Source organism: Panthera tigris, chromosome E1 (genome assembly GCF_018350195.1).
Source record: "Panthera tigris isolate Pti1 chromosome E1, P.tigris_Pti1_mat1.1, whole genome shotgun sequence".
Lineage (NCBI taxonomy): Eukaryota > Metazoa > Chordata > Mammalia > Carnivora > Felidae > Panthera > Panthera tigris.
Genome location: NC_056673.1, coordinates 37770625 through 37794438, shown reverse-complemented (window position 1 = coordinate 37794438; position 23814 = coordinate 37770625). Strand labels below are relative to the sequence as shown.

Sequence of the window (23814 nt, the reverse complement as noted above, 5' to 3'; positions counted from 1 at the left end):
TATAGCATGAAAAATGCCGAATTATAAAAGGTTTTAAAGCACGGGGATTGATACAGCGTTTTGCATTTTAGAGAGATCACTCAGTATAAAGTCATGCGTAGATCCGTAAGGGATAAAACTGAAAGAAGGGACATAAGAATTCTCCCAGAGGAAGGATGATGGTAGTCTGAACCAAGCTGGCAGTGAATGGTGATAGAGAGGTGGATAGATGTGAGAGATGTTTAGCAGTGAGGATCTTGTTGACTGATTGGATGCTGGGGGGGGGGGGGGGGGGGGAGAGGTCTTGAATGATGCCAAGAAAGAAGTGGTAATAATAAGTAATAATAAGGTAATAATAAGGGATAAAAGAGGTGGGTGGGGGAAATACGGATAGGTTAGATAATAAGTTCAGTTTATGTGCCTCCCAGATGTCCAACTGGAAATATCTAATAGCCAGGCTTAAAAACCTGGAGCTTGAAAGATAAATATGACTGGAGGTAATGAATTTGGGATCCATCAGTTTATAGATGGTAACTGAAGCCCTGTGAGTAGATGAGATAGATCACCCAGTGAGAGCATTTAGTGTGAAAAGACCCAAGACAGAACCTAAGAGGCAAGATGAAGTAGGAACAAAATGCTCCCTGAGAAGGGATTACAGAAGAAAACAACACTCTAGAGAGTGGTGCGGAGAAGTCAAGTGAAAAGTATTTTGATGAGAGTGTGATGAACCGCCCCGCCTTAGGAACGACGCCCCTTCCAACGTAAACCAAGGGAAAGGAAATGGGGAAGCTGGCACTTTAAAGGTTTGGTGCAGGGAGGGGCGCCTGGCTGTCTCAGTGGGTAGAGCACGAGGCTTTTGATCTCTCAGAGTCGTGAGTTCGAGCCCAGGGGTAAAGGTTATTTGATAAAAAATATATATATATATATTTTTTTTAAATAAAGGTTTGGTGCAGGGAAGCCGATGGAAGTTCGGTTCGATGCTTTCTCCTTCTTTCAGTAAACTCGGCCTGGAGTAAGGGAGTTGACCCTGCGTGGAGGTTGGAGGGGAGTGCGGGCTATTTTTTTGGAAAAGGCCGCTGCGGGGAGGTGTGCCCGGGCGAGGAGACAGACGTAGGCTGGGCGGCGCTGGGGCCTTGCGGGCAGAAGCCCGGTGCGGCCTGCGGTAGAGCCGGGAGGAGAGTCGTGGCGCGCTGCCATGGCAACAGGACCGCGGGGCGCAGCCCGCGGCCGACTGGTAACTGGACCGAGCGGCGGCGTTTCAACACAGCGCTCGCGAAACCCGGTGAGGTGCCAACCAAGACGCCCAAAACGCGACCGCAGGCGCCGCCAATCTGGGCGTCACTGGCCGTGACTCTCGCGCTGCTGCGCTTCAGAGTGCGCAACGTCATCATCCCGAGACGCCGACGCTGTAATAGGACGCCCTCCCGGAAGTGGGCTCTAGATCTGGCAGTCGAAGTGGCAGCCGGTGGCCTCCGAGACCAGATCCGGGGAGGTCGCAGCTGAACTGTTTGTCTGCGTTTCCTCCGGATCCCTCCTGAATCCTCCAGGTCCGCGCAGAGAGGAAACTTCTCCGTCGTCATGGGGGGCGGAGATCTGGTAAGTGGGGGAAGCCTGGGCGGGAGAGGACTGAGCGGGAGACCGACCGGGTCTGGGGACGGAAATTGGAGGGTGTGGGAGTGGGTGACCATGGCTACACAGCCGTGCTTTCGCGAGAAGGGAGCCGTAGCCTTGGAGAGGGGACCGATCTCTGGGGCCACGGAGGGACAGGGCGGAGACTTGGAAAGGTGTGCGAAGCGTGTCGCCAACGGTGGCGGCAGGTGTTTGTGTTGTTTGTTGGCGGGGACTCTCCCGACTGGAAATTCTGGGAGGGGGTGGTGGTGGTGGTGGTGGTGGTGGTGGTGGTGGTGGTGGAGGAGGAGGAGGAACCATGCTTACGAAAGGAGGCAGATATCGAGTCACGCAAGCTTTACTTTGTATGTCTTGTCTTGGGACACTTCTCTCTTCCTCAGCTGGGAGTTCAGTCATATTTTGGACTATAGTAGGAGTGGTTTGTGCCCCATTCTCTTTGCCCTTGAGCCGTATCCAGGGGTCTGTTTTAAACCTGAAGAGATCTTCATGTCCACCTTTCTGACTTCCACTCCTCGTCAGTGCTTCATTCTGATCTGTAGTGACAGAGCTTTCTTCTGGATTTATGGCACTTAAATATAAGTGATGTGGCAATTTCTCTTGAACTGCATAGTTCATTTGTAGGGTGCTGAAGCCCCCGACGGGGCAAAAGACCCACAACGGCATGGTGCAAGGTCAGAAAGATGCTAATCTCTTTAAAGTGTAGCTGATTGAATCAGCAAATAGATCAATTCTACCTATCCAGTATCTGCATTAGAGTTTGTTAGGTGTCACTGATTAGAATGACACCTAATTCTAACGCTGAGTGTGGCTCGATCCCATGACCCTGGGATCATGACCTGAGCTGAAATCAAGAGTCATATGCTCAACTGACTGAGCCACCCAGGCACCACTTTTTGTTTTGCTTGTGTGTGTGTGTGTGTGTGTGTGTGTGTGTGTCGGGGGTGGGGGGATGATGGCCCTATGCATTGTAGGTTGTTTAGCAGCATTCTTGGTCCCTAGCCACTGGATACCAGTAGCACTCTTCTCTGGATGGGACGACCAAAAATGTGTCTGGACATTGCCAAATGTGGAGTGCATGGGGGGGGGGGGCAAGATCACCCATGTTAAAGGAGAGAGAGGAAGACCAGTAGGATAAGGCCAGGGATGGGGTGGGGACAGGGGATTGAGTGACCTGATGAAGGGAAAGGAAGGACAAGGAGGAAGAGAGAAAAGAAAGAAAAGAGAGCCCTCATTGACTGAATACCTTCTCCATGCCAGATACCTTGTGTTGGTTTTCTCATTTAGGCCTCTTAACCGGTCTCCTGGTCTCCAGTCTCTGCCCTCTCCAATCCATTCTTCACATGATAGCTAGTCATGCCTGCCCTGTTTAGTGTTTCCTACTGTCCAGAGGATAAAGCCCACTCCATTAACATGGTTTATAAGGCCCTTATTCTATTGCTTTCTTAGTTGGTTTTGTTGATTTCATCTTGGACCCCCCCGCCCCTGCCCCTCGGCCCCGTCCCCCTTCATCAGCTTGCATGCCACCTTTAGCCACACGAAATCATCTGTGCTGTGTTCTTTGTTGCCGCTGGGCCTGCGGTTGTGTGTGCTGTTCCCTCTGGAAATCTGCCCCCACTCTACCCTGCTTCCTACATCACTGGGCTAAATTATAGTTGTCCTTAGATGATCACTGCTTCCAGGAAACCTTCCCTGGTTGGGAAGCTGAACCAAAGTAGTGGTTTATGGGGAAGCGGGAGAGGAGACGCATTCTTGAAGTCCGTCCAGGTGTAGTGCGAAGGGGAGCTCAGAACCAAGGGGAGAGTCCCAGGAAGGAAGGGTGAAAGAGGTACTCGGTGGGGTTGTAAACCACGAAAGGTTGGGGTTGTCAACCAAGGTGAAGGCAGGTTAAGTGGACTCGAGAGAAGGAAGATTGTGTTCGTGAAAATGAAAGGTCCCCTGCCAAAGGCACTTGAGTTCTGTTGCCTTTTAGAGTTTACCTTCCCACCTCTCTGCCCATTCCTCCTTTACTGTCATCACTAACCCTTAGTTCAGGAATGGCCCGTGGAAGTCCGAGTCGTGTGCATTCCGAGTGAAAAGTGTTCAAAGGGAACCCGGACAAGGCCTGACGCCTTACATACTTGAACAGAACCCCTGGATGTGTGGGAGATTGGTGGGGGCCAACCTCGCCGTTGTGAACGATGCCTTGCCCCTAGATGTCTGCCCTGGCACGAACAGGGAGCAGAGGGGTCGGTGGTGGTGGGGCCCACGCACCCACCGGCTCCCCGCATCGTCTTCTCCCTCCTTTCGCCACCACAGAATCTGAAGAAGAGCTGGCACCCCCAGACCCTCCGCAATGTGGAGAAGGTGTGGAAGGCTGAGCAGAAGCATGAGGCTGAGCGGAAGAAGATCGAAGAGCTGCAGCGGGAGCTGCGGGAGGAGCGGGCCCGGGAAGAGATGCAGCGCTATGCCGAGGACGTCGGGGCCGTCAAGTGAGGGGGCAGCCTGGGCTGCGGGGAGGCGGCGGGGCTGTGGGTGTCCCAGGGTGCAGGACCGGCCCCCAGCGGCATCATCCTCTGGCCGCAGACCTGCTGGTTAAGAGCATGGGTTTGGGAGTCGGCCCGGCCTGAGCGCTGAGGCTGGCTTGGGGTGTCCTGGCCTCACTGTGGCACCGAGAGCAAGTTCGGGGCCTCGGTGACCTCGGTAGGACCAAGGAAGGGAGAGTGTCCGGTTCCCAAGGTTTGTGGGGGATCAAATGAGATGACACCCAAAGGGCCTAGCGCAGGCCTGGCTTGTAGCAGGTGATCGACCAATAACCAGGCCTGAGGATGATTGCCCCCCACCCCGCCTCTCGGGACGTGTCCAGGTCTCAGACCTGCTTTTGTTTGTTTACGTACCGCGGACTCATTTCAGGGGCGCAGTGAGGCCTCGTGGAGGGAGGCAGATGGTGCGTCTGTCAGTAACAGCTACGTGAGCGTGGACAGTCCCACCGCTCGGTTTTACCTTATTTCAGTTTCCTCTTGTATAATATGGGATAGGAATAGCAGATAATTATCAGGCTACCCGTCTCATAAACTGAGGTGGGAGGACATGTGTTCTGAGAAAAATGCAAAGCATAAAGCGTACAGCGCATTCTTGAGTTTTGCGAGAACAACACAGAGCCAGAAATGGGGTAATCGGCCCCGTCTCCTTGTTCATTCTCCTCGTACGTTTGCCTTGCTCGCGTCCTTGTGGGCAAGTCCCCGGGGTGCCCTGTGGCATACTCTCCCCACTGGGTATCTAGGGCTCTTCCTTAATACTTCATGACAGGGTCTGTGACATTCAGGGTTGTGTGTGTACGTGAAACTTAGTTTCACTTCATGGAAATGGCATTAGGGACATGGTGCCCTGGGGACGTTCAGGATAATGGATTGGGGAGAAGGCCCTTCTGACTCAAGTATGAAACTTGGAATGTTTTAAAATAAATAAGAGTTTTTAGGGGCACCTGGGTGGCTCAGTCCCTCGAGCACCCAACTCTTGGTATCGGCTCAGGTCATGATCTCACGGCTTTGTGGGTTCGAGCCCTGCCTTGGGCCCTGCACTGACAGTGCGGAGCCTGCTTGAGATTCTCTCTCTCCCTCTCTCTCTGCCCCTCCCCCACTTGCGCTGTCTCTGTCTCTTTCAAAATAGATTTTTTAAAATTTGGAAAAAAAAAAAGAATTTTAGAATTTTTAAATACAACAAAATATGACATTAATATATCCAGTGAGATAAGGGAATGAAGTTTTATGTTTTTTGGTACTGTAGACACACCTTAAATTATTTTACTTTATAGGCTTTATGTAAATTAAAGCCTATAAAGCAAAAAAAAAAAATTTACTTTTTTTTTTTTTTATAGAGTGAGCGAGAGTGTGTGGGGGAGGGAGCCGAGGGAGGGAGAGAGCGAGAATCTTAAGCAGGCTCCACCCTCCGCACGGAGCCCGAAGTGGAGCTAGATCCCACAACCCCGGGATCATGACACTGAACTGACTAAGCCACCCAGGTGCCCCTAAAATTTTTTTTTTTTTTTTTTTTTAGGTAAATTCTGCCCCCCATGTGGGGGCTCAGACTCACAGCTCTGAGATCAAGAGTTGCATGCTCTACTGACTGAGCCAACCAGACACCTACGTTATAATTTAATGCAAATAGGGGCACCTGGATGGCTCAGTTGGTTAAGCAGCCAACTCAGCTCAGGTCATGATCTCGTGGTTCATGAGTTCAAACCTCGCGTTGGGCTCGTTGCTGTCAGCGCAGAGCCTGTTTTGGACTCTCTGTCCCCCCCTCTCTTTCTGCCCCGCTGACTCTTGCATGCTCCATCTCTCTCTCAAAAATAAGTAAAAATTTAAAAAAATGTTTAATAAAAACGAATAATTGAATGTAAATAAATTTCACACATTCAAATTAATTCCTGGGCAGCTTACAAAGTGAACACACATTGTTCTATGTGAAATTTTAGACTTTGTGAACCTTTGATTTTCAAACAGATACCAATTTTAGATTCAATACTCACTAGTCATAAGAGTTTGCTTTCCCACTAACCAAAAGTTAAAAAAAAAAAAAAATTGTGAAATTCTCTCTCTCTCTCTCTTTTTTTTTTTTTTTTTTTTTTTTATTTTAAAGTAATCTCTACACCCAGCATGGGGCTCAAACTCACAATCCCAAGATCAAGCATTGCATGCTCTTATGACAGAGCCAGCCAGGTGCCTCTTGAAATTTTTATTCAGCAAAGCATTACACATCATATGCCTGATGTGTCTTATTTAATGTTATACGGCCTTTCAGGAAAGTGAGCTTCCTAGAATGTTCTAGGCAACACTGATCTTCCTACTCAGACTTCCTTAAGATCTGAAGTGGTCTGCCTTTCACAATCAATTCTTTTTTTTTTTTCGCCCTAGGCACAGAAGTCCCAAAGGAAATGGTGGCCATGTTTCACGGTTATTTGCCCTTTGTCCTTGACCTTCTAAGCACTTATTATATATTTTATTTTAATGCTATTGGACATTTACTTTAGTCACAAATACAGTCCAAGGGTGGATAAAGAAATGTATTCTCTTTTTACACCTCATCCCCTCCCCCCCCCCCCACCGTGTGCTAAATGTCTCTTCATAGCCTGTTTGGCCATAGTTATCCTATGGTTTAAAAACAGACTGTACCTTGGTCTTCCCAAATCCTTCTTGAACTGCAACTTATTCTGTTAAAGAAGTCCTGGGAAAGAAGTCCTATTGGCATTGTCCATATAGTCTCCAATGGGGAGAGTGGTCACTGGGTTGAAGGCAACTGGGAGGAGTCTTCAACAAACTAAGGACCATTGAGAAACCACACAAAAGCGAAATAAGTCAGTCAGAGAAAGACAGATATATCCTATGTTTTCACTCATATGTGGATCTTGAGAAACTTAACAGAAGACCATGGGGGAAGGGAAAAGGGGGAAAAGTTACAAACAGAGAGGGAGGGAGGCAAACCATAAGAAACTCTTAAATACAGAGAACAAACTGAGGGTTGATGGGGGATGGGGGAGAGGGGAACGTGGGTGATGGGCATTGAGGAGGGCACTTGTTGGGATGAGCACTGGGTGTTGTATGGAAGCCAATTTGACAATAAATCATATTAAAAAAAAAAAGAAACTGCACAAAAGCAAATCTTGTCAACCAGATGCCAGCTCGTCCAGTTAATCCTTGGATCACCCATCACAGCTGACCCAACAACCATGGCCACTGGTCCATTTCTTGCTGCCAGTGTGGCTCCTATCAAGGCAGCACACGTGATGGAGTTTCAGAGGCCTTCGTTCCCTCTATCTTGAACCACACAACAATCGATCGTGGAAAACAGACCTCTCCAAACTACAAAGCTACCTCCCAACTGCGGAGGCCTGATTTTAATAGCTGTCAAAGTCTCCTATAGTCGCTGGTTTATTCCAGCTGGAGAATGGCAAGAACCTTTAATTGCTTGAAAGACTCCACTACCTGCGGTACTCATTGTAAAGGCCCCACCACAGTCTCCCACAGTTCGCCAGGGCACGACCCTGTCTATACTCCTCCTTCTTGACTCCAGTGGGGTGAGTGAGGGTGGGCAAGCTGGGTGGAGCCCGACCCCAGTGGCCCACAATCAGTTTTTAATTATAGACTAGAGGGTTTCTCAAACCGCTCCTTTTAATGGGGAAAAAAACAAAAACAAATCTAAAACGAAAGCATTATGACCCCTCCATTATTGGGTTAAAATATTCTTTTTTTAATTTTTTTTTTTTAACGTTTATTTATTTTTGAGCCAGAGAGAGACACAGCATGAACGGGGGAGGGGCAGAGAGAGAGGGAGACACAGAATTGGAAGCAGGCTCCAGGCTCTGAGCCATCAGCCCAGAGCCCGACGCGGGGCTCGAACCCGTGGACCGCGAGATCGTGACCTGAGCTGAAGTCGGACGCTCAACCGACTGAGCCACCCAGGCGCCCCTAAAATATTCTTATTAAAAATGTCCAGGGGCGCCTGGGTGGCTCAGTCGGTCAAGCGGCCGACTTCGGCTCAGGTCACGATCTCGCGGTCCGTGAGTTCAAGCCCCGCATCGGGCTCTGTGCTGACGGCTCAGAGCCTGGAGCCTGTTTCGGATTCTGTGTCTCCCTCTCTCTGACCCTCCCCCGTTCATGCTTTGTCTCTCTCTGTCTCAAAAATAAAAAAAAAGTTAAAAAAAAAAAAAATGTCCAAAGACCTAACTAGGAAGACTTTCCTTATGCTCATAGTTGTTACGTAATCGTAAACAAAAATAGATACGCCAGTTTTGAAAAGCCATATTCAAAAAACATTGAATTTAATGTTACAGATAATACTGCTCTTGATGAAGCTACTTAGCCGCTCGCAGCGTAAACGTGTTATCGGCTGCTGCGGCGCATGCACTTAATTTGGCGTGCCTTTGCCGTCTGTTGTGGGAAGGTTCAGTTTTCCCACCATTTTTTCCCCCTCAGAAGCACAGGGCAATGTTTGTTTGGCAAATATCAGACATGACTGACATTACTGATATTGATAACTCTCTTTTGGCTTGAAAGCATAATTTCCTTCTTCACTTAGCTCTGGTCTTTTCTCATCATCTTGAGTTATCTCACATGTGGAATTCCTGCTTGTGCCCACGCTCCAAAAGACACCTCGAACAACCGCACACGTGCTCCCTGAAACTGTTCTCGGTCATGAGGTGATGCAGAATCTCTTTATTGTTTCAGATTATCCTCAAAATGAAAGCGTAACATAAGGACTTTGTAAAGGAGGCTTGAGAAGCCCTGAACAAACGTCCATGTCTGGGAGGATACTTTCTTCACAGAAATTGCTTTAAGTGTGGAGGAACGATCTCTCCACGGAATGGCGAGCTCCATGCCAGCAAGCACCATTTCTTCTCATGTGCCACGAGGAGCACAGCGTTTAGTCCCTACTAGGTGCTTGGAGAATGAGTCGTGCTCTTGCCAGCTGCCATCTCTCCCTCGTGTTGGGGTTGTGTGTGTAGGTCTGCAAGAGCCCTACACTTCGATTGTATTTTTTTTTTTTTGTCTTGACCTAGGAAAAAAGAAGAAAAATTGGACTGGATGTATCAGGGTCCTGGTGGGATGGTGAACCGTGATGAGTACTTGCTGGGGCGCCCCATTGACAAGTACGTTTTTGAGAAGATGGAGGAGAAGGAGGCAGGCTGTTCTTCGGAGACAGGACTGCTCCCAGGTTCCATTTTTGCCCCATCCGGTGCCAATTCCCTCCTCGACATGGCCAGCAAAATCCGGGAGGACCCGCTCTTCATCATCAGGTACTGGCGACGGGCCGGGGAGGGTTTTTTCATAGCTGCTCAGCTTTCCAGTCGGTTTCCTCTTGACTTTGGTCTGCTCTGTAAAAGGATTTGTCTCCATTTGGGCTCCCTGATGTTGGGAAGGAGGCTCCATCTAGTGTGTCTTATCTAGGCCACGTGATAAGAGATGGCAAGTAGACCAGGGCAGACCAGATTTATTCATTTACCTTTGGCCCTTGAACAAAAAATGGGATAGAAGCAAGGTAAGGGGTACGTGGGTAGCTCAGTTGGTTAGGGGTGGTTTTGGCTCAAGTCATGATCTCGTGGTTCGTGAGATTGAGCCCCACACCAGGCTCTGTGCCGATAGTGCGGAGCTTGCTTGGGATTCGCGCTCTCTCTCTCTCTGTCTCTCAAAAAATTAAAAAAAAAAAAAAAAAAAAAAAGATGAGAAAGCCTGGCAGCTTCTTGGAAATTTGGGGATATGTATATCATGGGATAGGTGGGTGAACAGGCCTTCTACCTACCCCCGGCCCTCCTTTTTTGTGCAGCCAAACCCTTTAAAAAGAATCTGCCCGAAACCCTAATGTGTAATGTATCAAAGTGGAGTTGCATTTTGCCATATGTATAAATTTGTTTGGTTTAATTTGCAGGATTTTATTTCAAGTGGATAGGTTGAACATTGAAAAACCTTTGTCATTTATATTTCTTCTTTTGGAAACATTTTAAAGTTATTTACATATTGGGGCACCTGGATGGCACAGTCGGTTGAGCGTCCAACTTCAGCTCAGGTCATGATCTCACGGTTCGTGGGTTCGAGCCCCGCGTCAGGCTCTTGCTGACAGCTCGGAGCCTGGAACCTGCTTCAGATTCTGTGCCTGTCTCTCTCTCTGCCCCTCCCCAGCTCACACTCTGTCTCTCTCTCTCAAAAATAAATAAACATTAAAAAAATTTTTTTAATAAATAAAGTTATTTACATGTTAAAGGTATTGCATAGATATATGTATATAAAGGTATTGTATAAAAATTTATTTTGAGAGAGAGAGAGAGAGAGAGAGAGAGAGAGAGAGAATCCCAAGCAGGTTCCGTGCTAACAGCTCAGAGCCCGACTTGGGGGCTTGCACTCAAGAACTGCGAGATCACGACCTGAGCTGAAATCAAGAATCAGACGCTTAACTGACTGAGCCACCCAGGCGCCCCACCATTTTGTTAGCCTCATAATTAATTAAATTGTGGTAATTGTGTTAGCTGTGCTGACAGGTTCAGAGCCTGGATCCTGCTTCTGATTCTGTGTGTCCCTCTCTCTCCGCTGCTTCTCCACTCGCACTCTCTCTCTCCCAAAATAAATATGTTAAAAAAAAAAAAAAAAAAAAAGGTTTTCACCTTACAAAGCTGAAACTCTTTACTCATGAAACAAGAACTCCACATTTCCCCTTGCCCCAGCCCCTGCAAACCACCATTCTCTTTTCTTTGAGTTCTACTATAAGCATATAGGTGAAATCATACAGTAGTTATCTTTTTGTGGGATTGGGTTATTTCGCTCAATATAATGTCTTCCAGGTTCGTCCATGTTATACCATGTATAACATGTCCTTCCTTTTTAAGGCCGAATAATATTCCGTTGTATACATTTTGTTTGTCTCTTCGTCTGTCGATGGACATTTGGGTTATTTCCATTTTTTGGCTATTGTGAATAATGCTACTGTGAACATTGATGTACAGATATTGTGCACATTATTTTATAAGCTTTTTTTTCACCTAATTATATATAGCAAGCATCTTTCTACGTCCCTATGTTTCTGTAATACCATTTTTTATGTCGATATTGTGTGGTATACCATAATTTTTTAATACTCTCTTATTAGGTCCGTAACCTGTTTCTGAATTTTCATTGTTATAATATGGACGACTCTGTAGGGACCTCTTGATTATATCCATACAGTAACAAATTCTTGGGAAAGAATTGGTTAAAGAGTGTGCAGGCAGTGATAAGTATTGCCAAATTGTCTTCCATGAAGGCTGATCAGTTTACCCTCATGAATAATGAGAGTAAGACTCCTTTTTGTTTTTTTAATTTTTTTTAATGTTTATTTATTTTTGAGAGAGAGAGAGCAAGTGGGGGAGGAGCAGAGAGAGAGGGAGACACGGAATCCGAAGCAGGCTCCAGGCTCTGAGTTGTCAGCACAGAGCCTGACGCGGGCTTGAACTCACAAGCTATGAGATCATGACTTGAGCCCAAGTCAGATACTCAACTGACTGAGCCACTCAGGCATTCCCCATACTCATTCTTGTACAACAGGGAGCCAGTGTGGACTTGCCCCACACCATTCAGTCCCTTCTGCAGATTTGAGGAAGAGTCCTGACTTCCACACCATCATGTAGCTTTTAACACAGGGCCTGTCTGCGTGTATTTGGAAAAACGATTGCTGTATAGATGGTCTTGTGGAGAGTACAATGAATGACTTAATCCCCTTCCCCAAAGAGATAGTCATGATTTTTATAATGTTCTCTTTCTCTTTAGGAAGAAGGAGGAAGAGAAAAAAAGAGAGGTGTTGAATAATCCCGTGAAAATGAAGAAAATCAAAGAATTGGTAAGCAGTGCATCAAATTAGGCACCAAGAGTGCCTTTTAGCTACTTTTCGTGAGAACTACTCACCATTCACTCTTACCTTGTGAGAGGGCAGACAGAATGGCTTTTACATTCTCGCTTTTAGAGACCTTCCCTTGGTGATTTTATGCAGTCTTCATTATCAAGCTCAATTAAGCTTATCTTCCCTTTTATTTTTTTGATTGGAAGAGCACCATGTGATGTCTTGTTTTGTTTTGTTTAGAAAAAGGGGAGTATGGGATAGGCCTGTGCAAGTCCTCATCACACAGTGTGTTCAGGGGATCAGGTGATATCAAGCCTCGAGGGCCCATTTGTCATTCACGTGACATATTCCGCGATTGTGTTTTGGATTATTTGGCAAGGAGAATGGAAAGCTGGATCCTGCGGTCCCCGATTGCTTTCAGTGTTGCTGGGAGTTCCTCTGACAGATTGGAAATTCCCAGGCACCGGTTCTGGGGATGGTTTAAAAATACAGATTCCTAGCCCCACTCGCCCGAGATTCTGTTCAGTAGTCTAGGGGCTGTTTATGCACCCCCCAAGGTAAGACTCGCCCCCTCTTGTTGGTGGGGAAACTCCGCTGGTGTCTTGGGCCTCTGTAGTCCCAGAGGACGAAGTCAGGTAGTTTTCGGGCGTGAACCAGGCCCCTCGGAGGGACCGACAGGGGCCTTCGTGATCTTGCATGGTTATGTTCTGGGTGTTTTGTAGTTGCAAATGAGTCTGGAAAAAAAGGAGAAGAAGAAAAAGAAGGAGAAGAAAAAGAAGCACAAGAAACATAAGCACAGAAGCTCAAGTAGCGATGGCGGCAGCAGCCAGGATGAGCGCAGCCGGGGGAGGTGAGCACGTGGGGGCGGGCCTCCCTCATTGACTCATTCACTCATTCATTCCCCACGTAGTCACGGCTGCTCTAGGCTGGGAACTGCCAGGCACTGGGGTTTCAGTGGTGAACGCTCGTACGTGGGCCCCGTGCCCACAGAACTTTGCCATCTAGCACCAGAGTTCCTTGGAGGTCTTGGCATGGCCCCTAAAGGGCTGCCCGTAGCCTTGTAGGTCTTAGCTCAGACATCCTGGCTGTGACTTTCGTCTCAGCTTATGATCCTCCAAGACCGAAGTGGGTTTTATGTAGGCCTTTTTTTTTTTTTTTTTTAAATGCATTAATGGGCCCATCTGGGCGCATTCTGTGTGCCTTCTCTGTGGGAACAGTGAGCACTGTCACCGCTGACTCACTCTTAGTCGCTGGAATAGCAAGCAGCACGAGGTGAGAGGAGAATGTGTTCAGGCGGTGGGGCTGAAGAGCCAGGCCCACGTGTTTTCACAGGAAAAACATGACTGTGCTGATGCATCTTCCAAAGACAGTCCAAAGCGAGAGCCACGCTCCCAAGTAATAGAAGTGGGGAAGGTCACGTTTGAAGCAGGAGGAGGCATGTTTTAGCACGAGACATTTAAACTGGACCTTCATACATTTTCTTTTTCAATGAATGTGTGTTTTAATCTCTTAGAGCTCAAAAGAAGACGGCAGATTCTTCCCCTGTTTTGTCCAAAGCCCCTGGATACGGCTTACAGGTAAGGGTGTGGGCGTCTCAGAGGGAGTGACCGTGGACCAGGGAATGTGTTAACTTGAGAGCCTTTTTGGACAGAGAGCATTTCGAGCAGCCAGTCAGACATCACATGGGAAAAAGGGAGTTTGGGCAGCCAAAGCGGGCACCGCTGGGGAACTGGCCCATTCCTTGTCCTTGAGCCTCCGACCGGGGCTGGGGGCCCTCTGAGTGGAGAGTCTAAACCACCAGTGGGGCCTGCAGGCGTTCTGCCCGTCTCTCTGCAGATAACTTACGTGAAATGCAGGCATTTTAAGCTTCAAGGTTGATGACTTTTGACAGATGGACATCCCTCTGGATCCCTTTTTCCCATAGTAGGTTTAACCTTAGGGCCTGTTCTCCATGCTCTGTCTCTTGCTCCTGCTCAGGCTTTGGTGAAGCGCCAAGCCAGTGGAGGTGACTGGGTGGGTACATTCTCTTAGGGGACTCTGCAGATAACTTTGCTAAGTTTGAGTGGTTCTCTGAGGTAACTGTGCGATGGGATCGGTACGCCCCCTTAGCTTCGTACAGACCCTCGTTGCTCATTCATTTCCTTGTTTCACTGCATTTCCTCCTGAGCTGCACATTTTCCTCTGAATACCTTTTCTTCCTTTCCTTGGTGCTACAGATCAGGGACTCCTACCACAGCCAGGGACTGCAGAGTCCTCTGACGGCCAAGCAAAAGGGAATGCACGGGTTGAAGAATTATTCCAGGTCCCGAAGCTCCTCCCACTCACCTCCCAGACATGCCAGCAAGAAGAGCACCAGAGAAGCAGGGTCCCGGGACAGGAGTTCTCGATCCCCAGGCAGAAGGTCACGGTCCCCAAGGCCAAGCAAACCGTGAGTGTAGGAATTCACTGGGAAATGGCCTGTAAGGGTGGGGGTTGCTCACCGCAGGTGTTTCTGTTCATTCATTTTTCCAAACGCCTTTGGTTTATTTCCTTTACATCATTTTCCCCCACCGCTATGTAAAGCTCAGTCCCCCAGAACTACATATTTATATATGTAGGCTCTTTGGAGTGAGTTTAGTACCAAATCTTCTGTTTCTTTAGGTATTTGCTTTTCTTCCACCTCTGCCCTCTGTTCCCTTCAATTTGGATTGTAATTCTAAGACTGTTAGCTTTTCTCCCATCATTTGAGGGACACGATAAAAGCCCCTACCTTGAAAAGGCTTTTCTCCTTTCTGCCCTCTGTGTGTCTGTCCCAGGCACAACTCTAAGGTCAACAGGAGAGAGAGAGGCCGCACTAAGAGCCCATCGCCTAAAAAAGAGGTCTATCAAAGGCGCCATGCTCCTGGATACACCAGGTGAGTCAAGAGCCTCGTAGGTGAACTTCAGACTCTGCGGGCCTGAGTCTCAGAGTGGCTCAAACCAGGGCAGGTGGATAATCTAAATCACCTTTTCTCTTTCTTTTTTTAATTAAAAAATTTTTTTTAATTAAAAAAATTTTAACCCAAACCTCTCTCTTTGAGAGAGAACGAGACAGTGCGTGAGCAGAGGAGGGGCAGAGAGAGAGGGAGACACAGAATCCAAAGCAGACTCCAGGTTCCCAGGTGTCAGCATAGAGCCCGACACGGGGCTTGATCTCACAAGCCATCAGTCAGATCATGACCCGAGCCAAAGTTGGACGCTTAACCGACTAAGCCACCCAGGCACCCCTACATCACCTTTTTGCCAAACCTGCTTTTATTCTTCATGTCAGCTTTTTTTTTAAATATTTTATTTTTTTATTTTTGAGAGAGAGAGAGAGAGAGAGAGAGAGAGAGAGAGAGAGCGTGAGCAAGGGAAGGGCAGAGAGAGAGAGGAAGACACAGAACTTGAAGCAGGCTTCAGGCTCTGCACTGTCAGTACAGGGCCCAACGTGGGGCTTGAACTCACAAACTGTGAGATCCTGACCTCATGAGCTGAAGTCAGATGCCATCCAGGGGCCCCTCTTCCTGTCAGCTTTTAACAGTCTGTCCCGCCTCCCTACACTGCGCACACTGAAAGGACAAAGTAAGAGTTTTAACTTGATGAACAATCGATTAAGCGACTGTCTCTGGACATCTAAGCATATTAATTCTCTCAAGAGATTTCCACCGAGAAGCTTTTCTTGAGAGAGTGCTCCTTTCTTGAGCCACCAGCTGAAGGAGAAGCAGGGTGCTCTCCTTGAGGGCCGACACCCTAAGATGGACTCTGTGTTCACGTTGGGTGTGTAGTGGGTCAGACAGAACAGGGACATAAAGCCCTGGGACCTGAGGGGAGTTGGTTGTGCCCATGAAAGGCTGTCCCTAGGGGTCCGTCTTGCTCTTAGAATTTAGAGGAGCCAGGCAACTCTTGCGAACTTCCTTTTACTGCCCAAATTGGCTGCACGTTCGAATCACCTGGGAAGCATAAAAAAGAAAAAATCCCGTTACCCAGCTACACCCCAGCCCTACTACATCAAAACCTCTGGGGGTGGGCAGCCAACGTTGAGAACCGCCGAGAGTCTATACCCACCTCTTTTATTCACTGTGTTAAAACAGAGGCAGACCCTACATGTCCCTTGCAACTCTTAATTGCCCGACTCCCTGAGTCTCCAAGGAACAGAAACTTTTAAAAGGTTTAGTCTTGACTGACAACCTTTAAAAGTACGTTATATACTTCCCTGCCTTCCCAGACAGAGTATGTTACATAGAATTTGACCTCTTATTAGTTGGCAGTTTTTCAGCTGTGCTGTAATTCATGCTGCTCTTAGGGTAGATACTCGTGAGTGTAAGTATTTGTTTCTGTGTTTTAAGGCTTGTGGGCAGCAGGCTTTTTCAGATCCTGCTTTGTTTTTCTCCCTTTTGCCATCTACCATCACTTTAAGTTTATGTATTTATTTTGAGAGAGAGACAGCATGAGCAGGGGAGAGGTAGAGAGAGAGGGAGAGAGAGAATCCCAAGCAGGCTCCACACTGTCAGCACAGAGCCTGATGCGGGGCTTGAACTCAGGAACCGTGAGATCATGACTTGAGCCGAAACCAAGAGTTGGATACTTAACCGACTGAGCCACCCAGGTGCCCCTCACTTTAGTTTGTTTTATTTTATCAGCCTTCCTTACCTCCCTTTCAATTTGTGTTGAATTTTGTGACATAAATGGTTTAGAGCCCTCAAGACCTCTCTTCCCCAGGAGTAAAAGCACAGAAACTTTAACGCATAGACTTTATGATTTCATTGTCTGTTTTGGTTTGGTGTTCCAAGTGGTCAAGGTTGTTTTATTTTATGTACTTAAGATGATGCTGAATTAAGAAAAAGAAAAATTAGGGCCATAATTGAGAATTCTGTGAGAACTCTTTCTTTTGTGTATTTTAGCTGGTGATCTAAAATGACTTTCTTAATGGCTGAAAAGATGAAGGTTCTCTTTTATAGTGAGATGCTTAATTTAAAGTGATTTTTAGAGGCGCCTGGGTGGCTCAGTCGGTTAAGCGTCCGACTTCAGCTCAGGTCACGATTTCGCGGTCCGTGAGTTCGAGCCCCGCGTCGGGCTCTGGGCTGACGGCTCGGAGCCTGGAGCCTGTTTCCGATTCTGTGTCTCCCTCTCTCTCTGCCCCTCCCCCGTTCATGCTCTGTCTCTCTCTGTCTCAAAAATAAATAAACGTTAAAAAAATTATAAAATAAAGTAATTTTTATGGGCCAAGACTGTATTTTTTCTTGTAAAAAATTTTTGGGGTCTTTTGGGATTCCCATTTAATTAATATTAGTTTTGATTGCTTTTGAAATTTCTTACAGGCAACACAGCCCTTTTATAAGTTAAAAATATATGTGCTCAAGACAGGCCAAAAAACCACTACCGTGATGTCACACCCCAGAAATGCCTAAAATTCCTTCTATTGGGCTTATAAATTGCCCAGAGTAAAAGTGGCTGCAGGCAATAAAAAATAAAGCTATTACTCTTATATTAATTACTATTATTTTAGAGGCACAATTACTGTTATTATCGAGGCTTAAATTATTTTGATCAGATAATACCCCTTAGAGATACATTTTATTTTATTTTATTTTATTTTATTTTATTTTATTTTATTTTATTTTATTTTATTCTATTTTATTCTATTTTATTCTATTTTATTCTATTTTATTCTATTTTATTCTATTTTATTTTATTCTATTTTATTCTATTTTATTTTATTTATTTTTTTTAACATTTTATTTATTTTTTAAGAGAGAGTGAGCACAACCGGGAAAGGGGCAGAGAGAGACGGGGACACAGGATCCGAAGCGGGTTCTGCGCTCTCAGCACAAGCCTGATGTGGGGCTCAAACTCACATACCGTGAGATCATGACCTGAGCTGAAGTTGGACACTCAACTGACTGTGCCACCCAGGCTCCTAATTGTTATTATTATTTTTTATTTTCGAGAGAGAGACTGCAAGTGGGGGAGAGGGGCAGAGGGAGAGGGAGATCGAGAGAGAATCCCAAACAGGGGTTTGAACTCACAAACTGTGAGATGATGACCTGGGCTAAAATGAAGAGTCAGAGGCTTAACCGACTGAGCCACCCAGGCACCCCCAATAATACACATTTTTAAAAGTTAAAAACGATTAAAAATCTCCTCACAAGAGGTGCCTTGTGAGACCCAGAGCCTGCTTCAGATTGTGTCTCCCTTGCTCTCTCTGCCCCTCCCCCCTCACACTCTTTCTCTCAAAAATAAAATAAACATGAAAAAAAAAATCTCACAGAAACTACCAGTTCCTTGCTCTGCCTGACCTCACTTCCAGTCATGCTGCCTAGTGGCAAACACTTTCAGCTTTTTGAGCGGTTTCTTTTGGCAGCTACCTGTCTCTAAAAATATGCACATGTTGCTGTCTCTTAAGTCATGAATTTTATGTATGTATGTATGTATGTATGTATGATTTATTTATTTATTTTAAGATTTGATTTTTTAAAGTAATCTCTACCCCTAATATGGGGCTTGAACTCACAATCCCAAGATCAAGAGTCTCATGTTCTACCAACTGAGCCAGCCAGGCACCCCTTAAGTCATCATTATTTATTTATTTATTTATTTATTCATTCATTCATTCATTCATTCATTCATTTATATTTACTTATCTATTTATTCCTATTTATCTATTTATTTTTAAGTTTACTCATTTTGAGAGAAAAAGAGCACAAGCAGGGGAGGGGAAGAAAGAAGGGGAGAGAGAGAGAGAGAGAGAGAGAGAGAGAGAAAGAAAGAAAGAAAGAAACCCAAGCAGGCTCTGCACTGTTAGCACAGTGCCCGACACAGGACTCGAACCCACAAACCGTGAGATCATGACCTGAGCCAGAGTCCAGAGCTGGGCGCTTAACCGATTGAGCCACCCAGCTGCCCCTTAAGTCATCAATTTTAGACATTAGGTATTTTCTTACTATTGGAATAAATGAGCTCATATACACTCCCAGTCCCATATTTCTTCTCCCTCCATTTATTCCATTAGGTAAATATCACAGTTTTTGGTTTTGTCAATAAGTGAATTCATGTTCTTCCATTATGTAAATATTGTTCATTGATACTTTTCATTGCCAAGCAGAATATTGAGGTTATATCTCTTGTGTGAGTTTCATATTTTTTCTAGGGTCAATATTTGCCTCTTTCAGTTTTGACTTAACGGATTTTATTTCTGGGAAATGTTCTTGTATCATTTCTTTGATAACTTCTTTGTTCTCTCTGATTTTTCAGAGCTCTTGTATGTTCTGATTGTTCCTTCTTAAAAGCCTTTCTCGGGGTGCCTGGGTGGCTCAGTCTCTTGAGCATCCAACTCTTGGTTTCGACTTTGGTCATGATCCCAGGGTTGTGGGATTGAGCCCTGCGTTGGGCTCCGAGCTGAGCCCGGAGCCTGCTTAGAAGTCTCTCTCTCTCTCTCTGCTGCCCCTTTCCCCTGCTTGCAGTCTCTCTCTCTCTCTCAAATAAAAAATTAAAAGAAAGTAAAACAAATAAAAGCCTTTCCCATTTCAATGATGTAATATCTTTGATTTATCATCTCTGAGTGAGATTTTTTTTTAATTTTTTTTTTTAACGTTTATTTATTTTTGAGACAGAGAGAGACAGAGCATGAACGGGGGAGGGTCAGAGAGAGGGAGACACAGAATCTGAAACAGGCTCCAGGCTCTGAGCTGTCAGCACAGAGCCCAACGCGGGGCTCGAACTCACAAACCGCGAGATCATGACCTGAGCCGAAGTCGGCCGCTTAACCAACTGAGCCACCCAGGTGCCCCTCTGAGTGAGATTTTTAATTGTTCACTTTTTGTTGCCAATTTTAAATAGTTTTATTTAAGATGAATTGTACATTTTTTTAAAGTTTCATGGTTTATCTTTGTTAAGTTCTCTTTTCCTTTTCCTTTGGTCGCTTTCATGTGAGAGGCTTTCCTGAAATGTTTGGTGATATTTCACTGTGTCTTCCTAGGCATTAAAAAGCTGAGATCTGGGGCGCCTGGGTGGCTTAGTCAGTTGAGCGTCCGACTTTGGCTCAGGTCATGATCTCAAGGTCTGTGAGTTCGAGCCCCATGTCGGGCTCTGTGCTGACAGCTCAGAGCCTGGAGCTTGCTTCAGATTCGGTGTCTCTCTCTCTTTCGCTGTCCCTCCCCCGCTCATTATCTCTCCCTCTCTCTCTCTCTGTCAAAAATAAATAAACATTTAAAAAAAAAAAAAAAAGCTGAGATCACTGTATTGTGTATGGGCAGGGCTTGTCTACTGGTGGAGATTGGTTTTTTGTACTGGTTTTTAGCTGGGGACATTCTTATACCCTCTGGTTACCTTTGGTTCTCCTGTCAGGAACCATTAAATTTTTGTAGGAGGAAAAAAAAAAACAAACCTCTGGTTGCCTGACCAATGGCTCTAACTCTGGCTGCTGGCATTTTGGGACGTTATTTCCACTCATGACCCTGAGATCAAGAGTCACATGCTCTTCCGACTATGCCAGCCAGGCACCCCTTATTTTTTCTTTTAAAGGGGGATCTTTCATGGGGTACCTGTCTGGCTCAATCTGAAGAGCTGCGACTCATGATCTTGGGGTTGTTAAGTTTGAGCCCCACGTTGGGTGTAGAGATTACTACAAAAAAATAAACTTAGAGAGGGATCTTTTTTTTTTTTTTCTCTAAAGACTTTATTTTTAAGTAATCTCTACACCCAACATGGGGCTTAAACTTACAACCCCAAGATCAGGAGTCGCATGCTCTACCAACTGAGTTAGCCAGGCACCTCTAAAGGGGAATCTTCCAAATGGGTACATCACACCCATTTGAGAAGCAATGGATTCGGGTTTCTCATATTGTTAAATAGTGATTGAGCTCCTTAATCACCTCCTCTTCTTGCTCTGACTTCATTTTCAATGAGTGCCAGGAAAGACTTACCCATTACTTTCTGAGGTTAAGTTGAATTGACTTGAATTCTTCAGGCATCTGGCTTCTGGCTTAGTCCCAAAGTGGTATACTCATGGGCTGCGTCCATGAATTTCTAAGCATTTCCAGTGGGTAGATGGTAGGTGTCAACAGTCACATGGCTAACTTAGTCCCCCATACTCCAATAAGTTGTTGAGCAAACAGTGGAATATTTTGTTTTTTGGGGGGGAATATTTTGTTTTTAATGTTTCAGAATAATCACTCCAGGGATTATTGAGAGAGTATGGAATCCTTCATTACAAGTCTTTGAAATTTGGATGAAACCACCTGACCCAAGATATTAGGAAGGAAGGAAACTCATGCTGAGTTTGGTCCTGGGTTGGGCATTTCCATGGAGAGAGCAGTACGATGGAGAACCTGGGGTCCTACCTGATATCTGTTCTCCCTGAAGTGTTTGGTTTTTTTTTTGCTGGGAGAGAAGTAGACCTGATGGTTTTTGTGTTCAACAGAAAGCTCTCATCAGAGGAACTAGAGCGAAAACGGCAAGAGATGATGGAAAATGCCAAGTGGCGGGAGGAAGAGAGGCTAAACATCCTCAAGAGGCACGCTAAGGATGACGAACGGGAGCAGAAGCTGGAGAAGCTGGGCTCCCGAGATGGAAGGTTTATCCAGTGAGTGCATCTTCCTGCTGCCTAAAGGCTTTCATGGCTATGGTTCCAAGGAGGCAGTTGGGCAGCTGACTCACTCATCGTGTTCCTGGTGTTTCTGTGACTATGCAGAGAGAACGGGGAGGTCAGCCTCCAAGCCACCTTTGTTACTACTCCCAGCATCTAGCCAGACAGTGGGATGGTTTTGATTTGAGGAGAGGAGAAGTGAATTAGTATTTTCATTGAATCTCCTTGCCTTCCATTTAAATAAGAGTTCATGGCTCAGGAGGCCTTTTTCCTTTTTTTCTTTTTTCTTTTTTTGCATGAACAGGGGAAGGGCGGGGGGGGGGGGGGGGGGGGGGGAGAGAATCCCAAGCAGGCTCCACGATGTCAGCACAGAGCCTGACGTGGGGCTTGATCTCACCAACTGTGAGATCATGACCTGAGCTGAAATCAAGAGTCGGATGCTTAACTGACTGAGCCACCCAGGCGCCTCTCAGGAGGCCTTTTTCCAATGAGGCTTTACTTACTTTCCAAAACAGATAAATTTGCCCTTAGGGATATTGGTTTAAAGAATGGAGTTCCAAATGGACTCACTCCAAAGTTATCTACATGGGCTTTTAAAAGAGCTTGTATTTCTACATGGGCTATATGACTGGCAACCCGTTTCTTCTAATGCTGCCAGAGAGTTGACCAGCTGACAAATATTTGTAACTCACATTATTCTCCTCTCTTCTGTTCCTAGTCGCATGAAGCTGGAGAGTGCATCTACCTCCTCCCTGGAGGACCGGGTAAAACGGAATATCTACTCTCTGCAGAGAACCTCAATAGCTCTGGAGAAGAACTTTATGAAAAGATGAAAACCATCCCCTCTTTTGTTGGTTTTCCTGAATTTTCCAGGGAGGCTGCTGATCCCTTAAAAATTCTCTTTATAAGAGTTCAAGTGACTTCTTCCACAGTTGTCAAACCACCACTGTTCAAAGTGACTCTCCTCCAGCGATTCCCGAAACAGCTCACTTCCTTTAAGAACCAGTGTGACTCGCTTTATGGGACCCTCAGTAACTTTTGCTGGGTGCTGAGTGGGTTTTGACTGTGTTTTTAATGAGTGGGCACTGGACCATGTAGGTGTGAGCACTTGTCCTGCCGTGGAAGGGCTGCTCCCTGTGGTCGTGATACTGATTATGCCACTTCTTTCCCACCCGTGTAAACTGTGTGCCTCGGTATAGACCAGACCTTTCAGAAACCTCCCTCCAGAGTCACCCAGGTAGATGGCGCCTAGTGGGGTAAATGAATTTACTGGGTTTAGTAGATAATGGGACAGAATGATGTCTACTTAGGGCAGAGCAAAGGGGGTGACAAAGAATCTGGAAGGGAAAACAATACAAAAAAGCACTAAATGAGCTGTTGAACTATTTGGACTATCTTTTCAACTGTAAAAGTGTAGTGTGTATGTGTATAAATGTATAATTTTTACAAGCTTTTTAAAAAGTTAGCTTTGTGAGAATATCTTGTTCGGTAAGTGACTTTACTATGTCATGGAAGTGTATCTTGTTATCGAGTAATACGGTAAGGCAGGTCAGCTTTTTTTTCCCCTCTGAATCCAGCTAGTTTAGGAGAAGCCTGGGTTTGTAGATCGGATCTAGTGTATCTATCCTTTTACACTGCTTATAGTCTCCCATGTGGGCAGTGCAGTGGTGAAGTCAAATGATTTTAGGAGTCAGGACCAAATTACCAGTGTGCTCCCACCCTGGCTCTTAAAAGAAAATAAAATGGAAGCTGTTCCTTTCATGGCTTCCTTTTTATCATGTAGTAATCTTATTACAATGCTAAAATTTCAGGAGGTGTTTGCTACTAATTTTTAGTCAGGTATTAAAAAAACCCCAAAACTCATGGGACCGGTCTCCTGTCTTTACTCCTTCCCCTTTTCTATTCTTTTACCAGAAGCCCTCATTTGACCCATGCAGTCCTAGGCCCTGTTGACCCACACATTAAGCTGGGCCAGTTCCTTGTTCTGCCAATCCCTAATTCTGCTTAAAACGACGTTGGATTTGTATTTTTGAGCACTTACGATGCCAGGCACTGCGATACTTAAAACCCAGTCTTTCCCCAGAAAGAAAGTAACGTACACTTGTTACTCATTTAATCACCTCATCGTGCTTCTCTATGCTAGAGTTAATTATGTCTTTTATTTTATTACTTGGTAATAAAGGCTACATTTATTTTTTGTAACTGTTTAAAGGGCAACCACGCGTGGAGTACCGAATTTACGAATTCCCCCACAGAACGATATTGACCTGTTAATTTGTGTCGAATGT

At 45.9% G+C, this 23814-nt stretch overlaps 1 protein-coding gene across 1 annotated transcript; it reads left to right on the top strand.

Annotated features, from left to right (window-relative positions):
- The first annotated feature begins 1394 nt into the window (after positions 1-1394).
- CWC25 (CWC25 spliceosome associated protein homolog) lies at positions 1395-23728 on the top strand. The gene is made up of 10 exons (XM_007085763.3): positions 1395-1575; positions 3904-4076; positions 9140-9376; positions 11874-11943; positions 12666-12793; positions 13457-13520; positions 14160-14371; positions 14739-14837; positions 21362-21523; positions 22245-23728. Exons 1-10 carry the CDS (start codon positions 1558-1560, stop codon positions 22357-22359), a joined length of 1278 nt encoding a protein of 425 aa, XP_007085825.1. The 5' UTR covers positions 1395-1557; the 3' UTR covers positions 22360-23728.
- The last annotated feature ends 86 nt before the right edge of the window (positions 23729-23814 follow it).

What these genes read in the sequence shown, in the direction of transcription:
- CWC25 (XM_007085763.3), top strand. An exon ending in TGAAGAAAATCAAAGAATTG is followed by an intron (nt 11,944 to 12,665) that starts GTAAGCAGTGCA and finishes GGTGTTTTGTAG; the next exon opens with TTGCAAATGAGTCTGGAAAA. An exon ending in CGAGATGGAAGGTTTATCCA is followed by an intron (nt 21,524 to 22,244) that starts GTGAGTGCATCT and finishes TTCTGTTCCTAG; the next exon opens with TCGCATGAAGCTGGAGAGTG.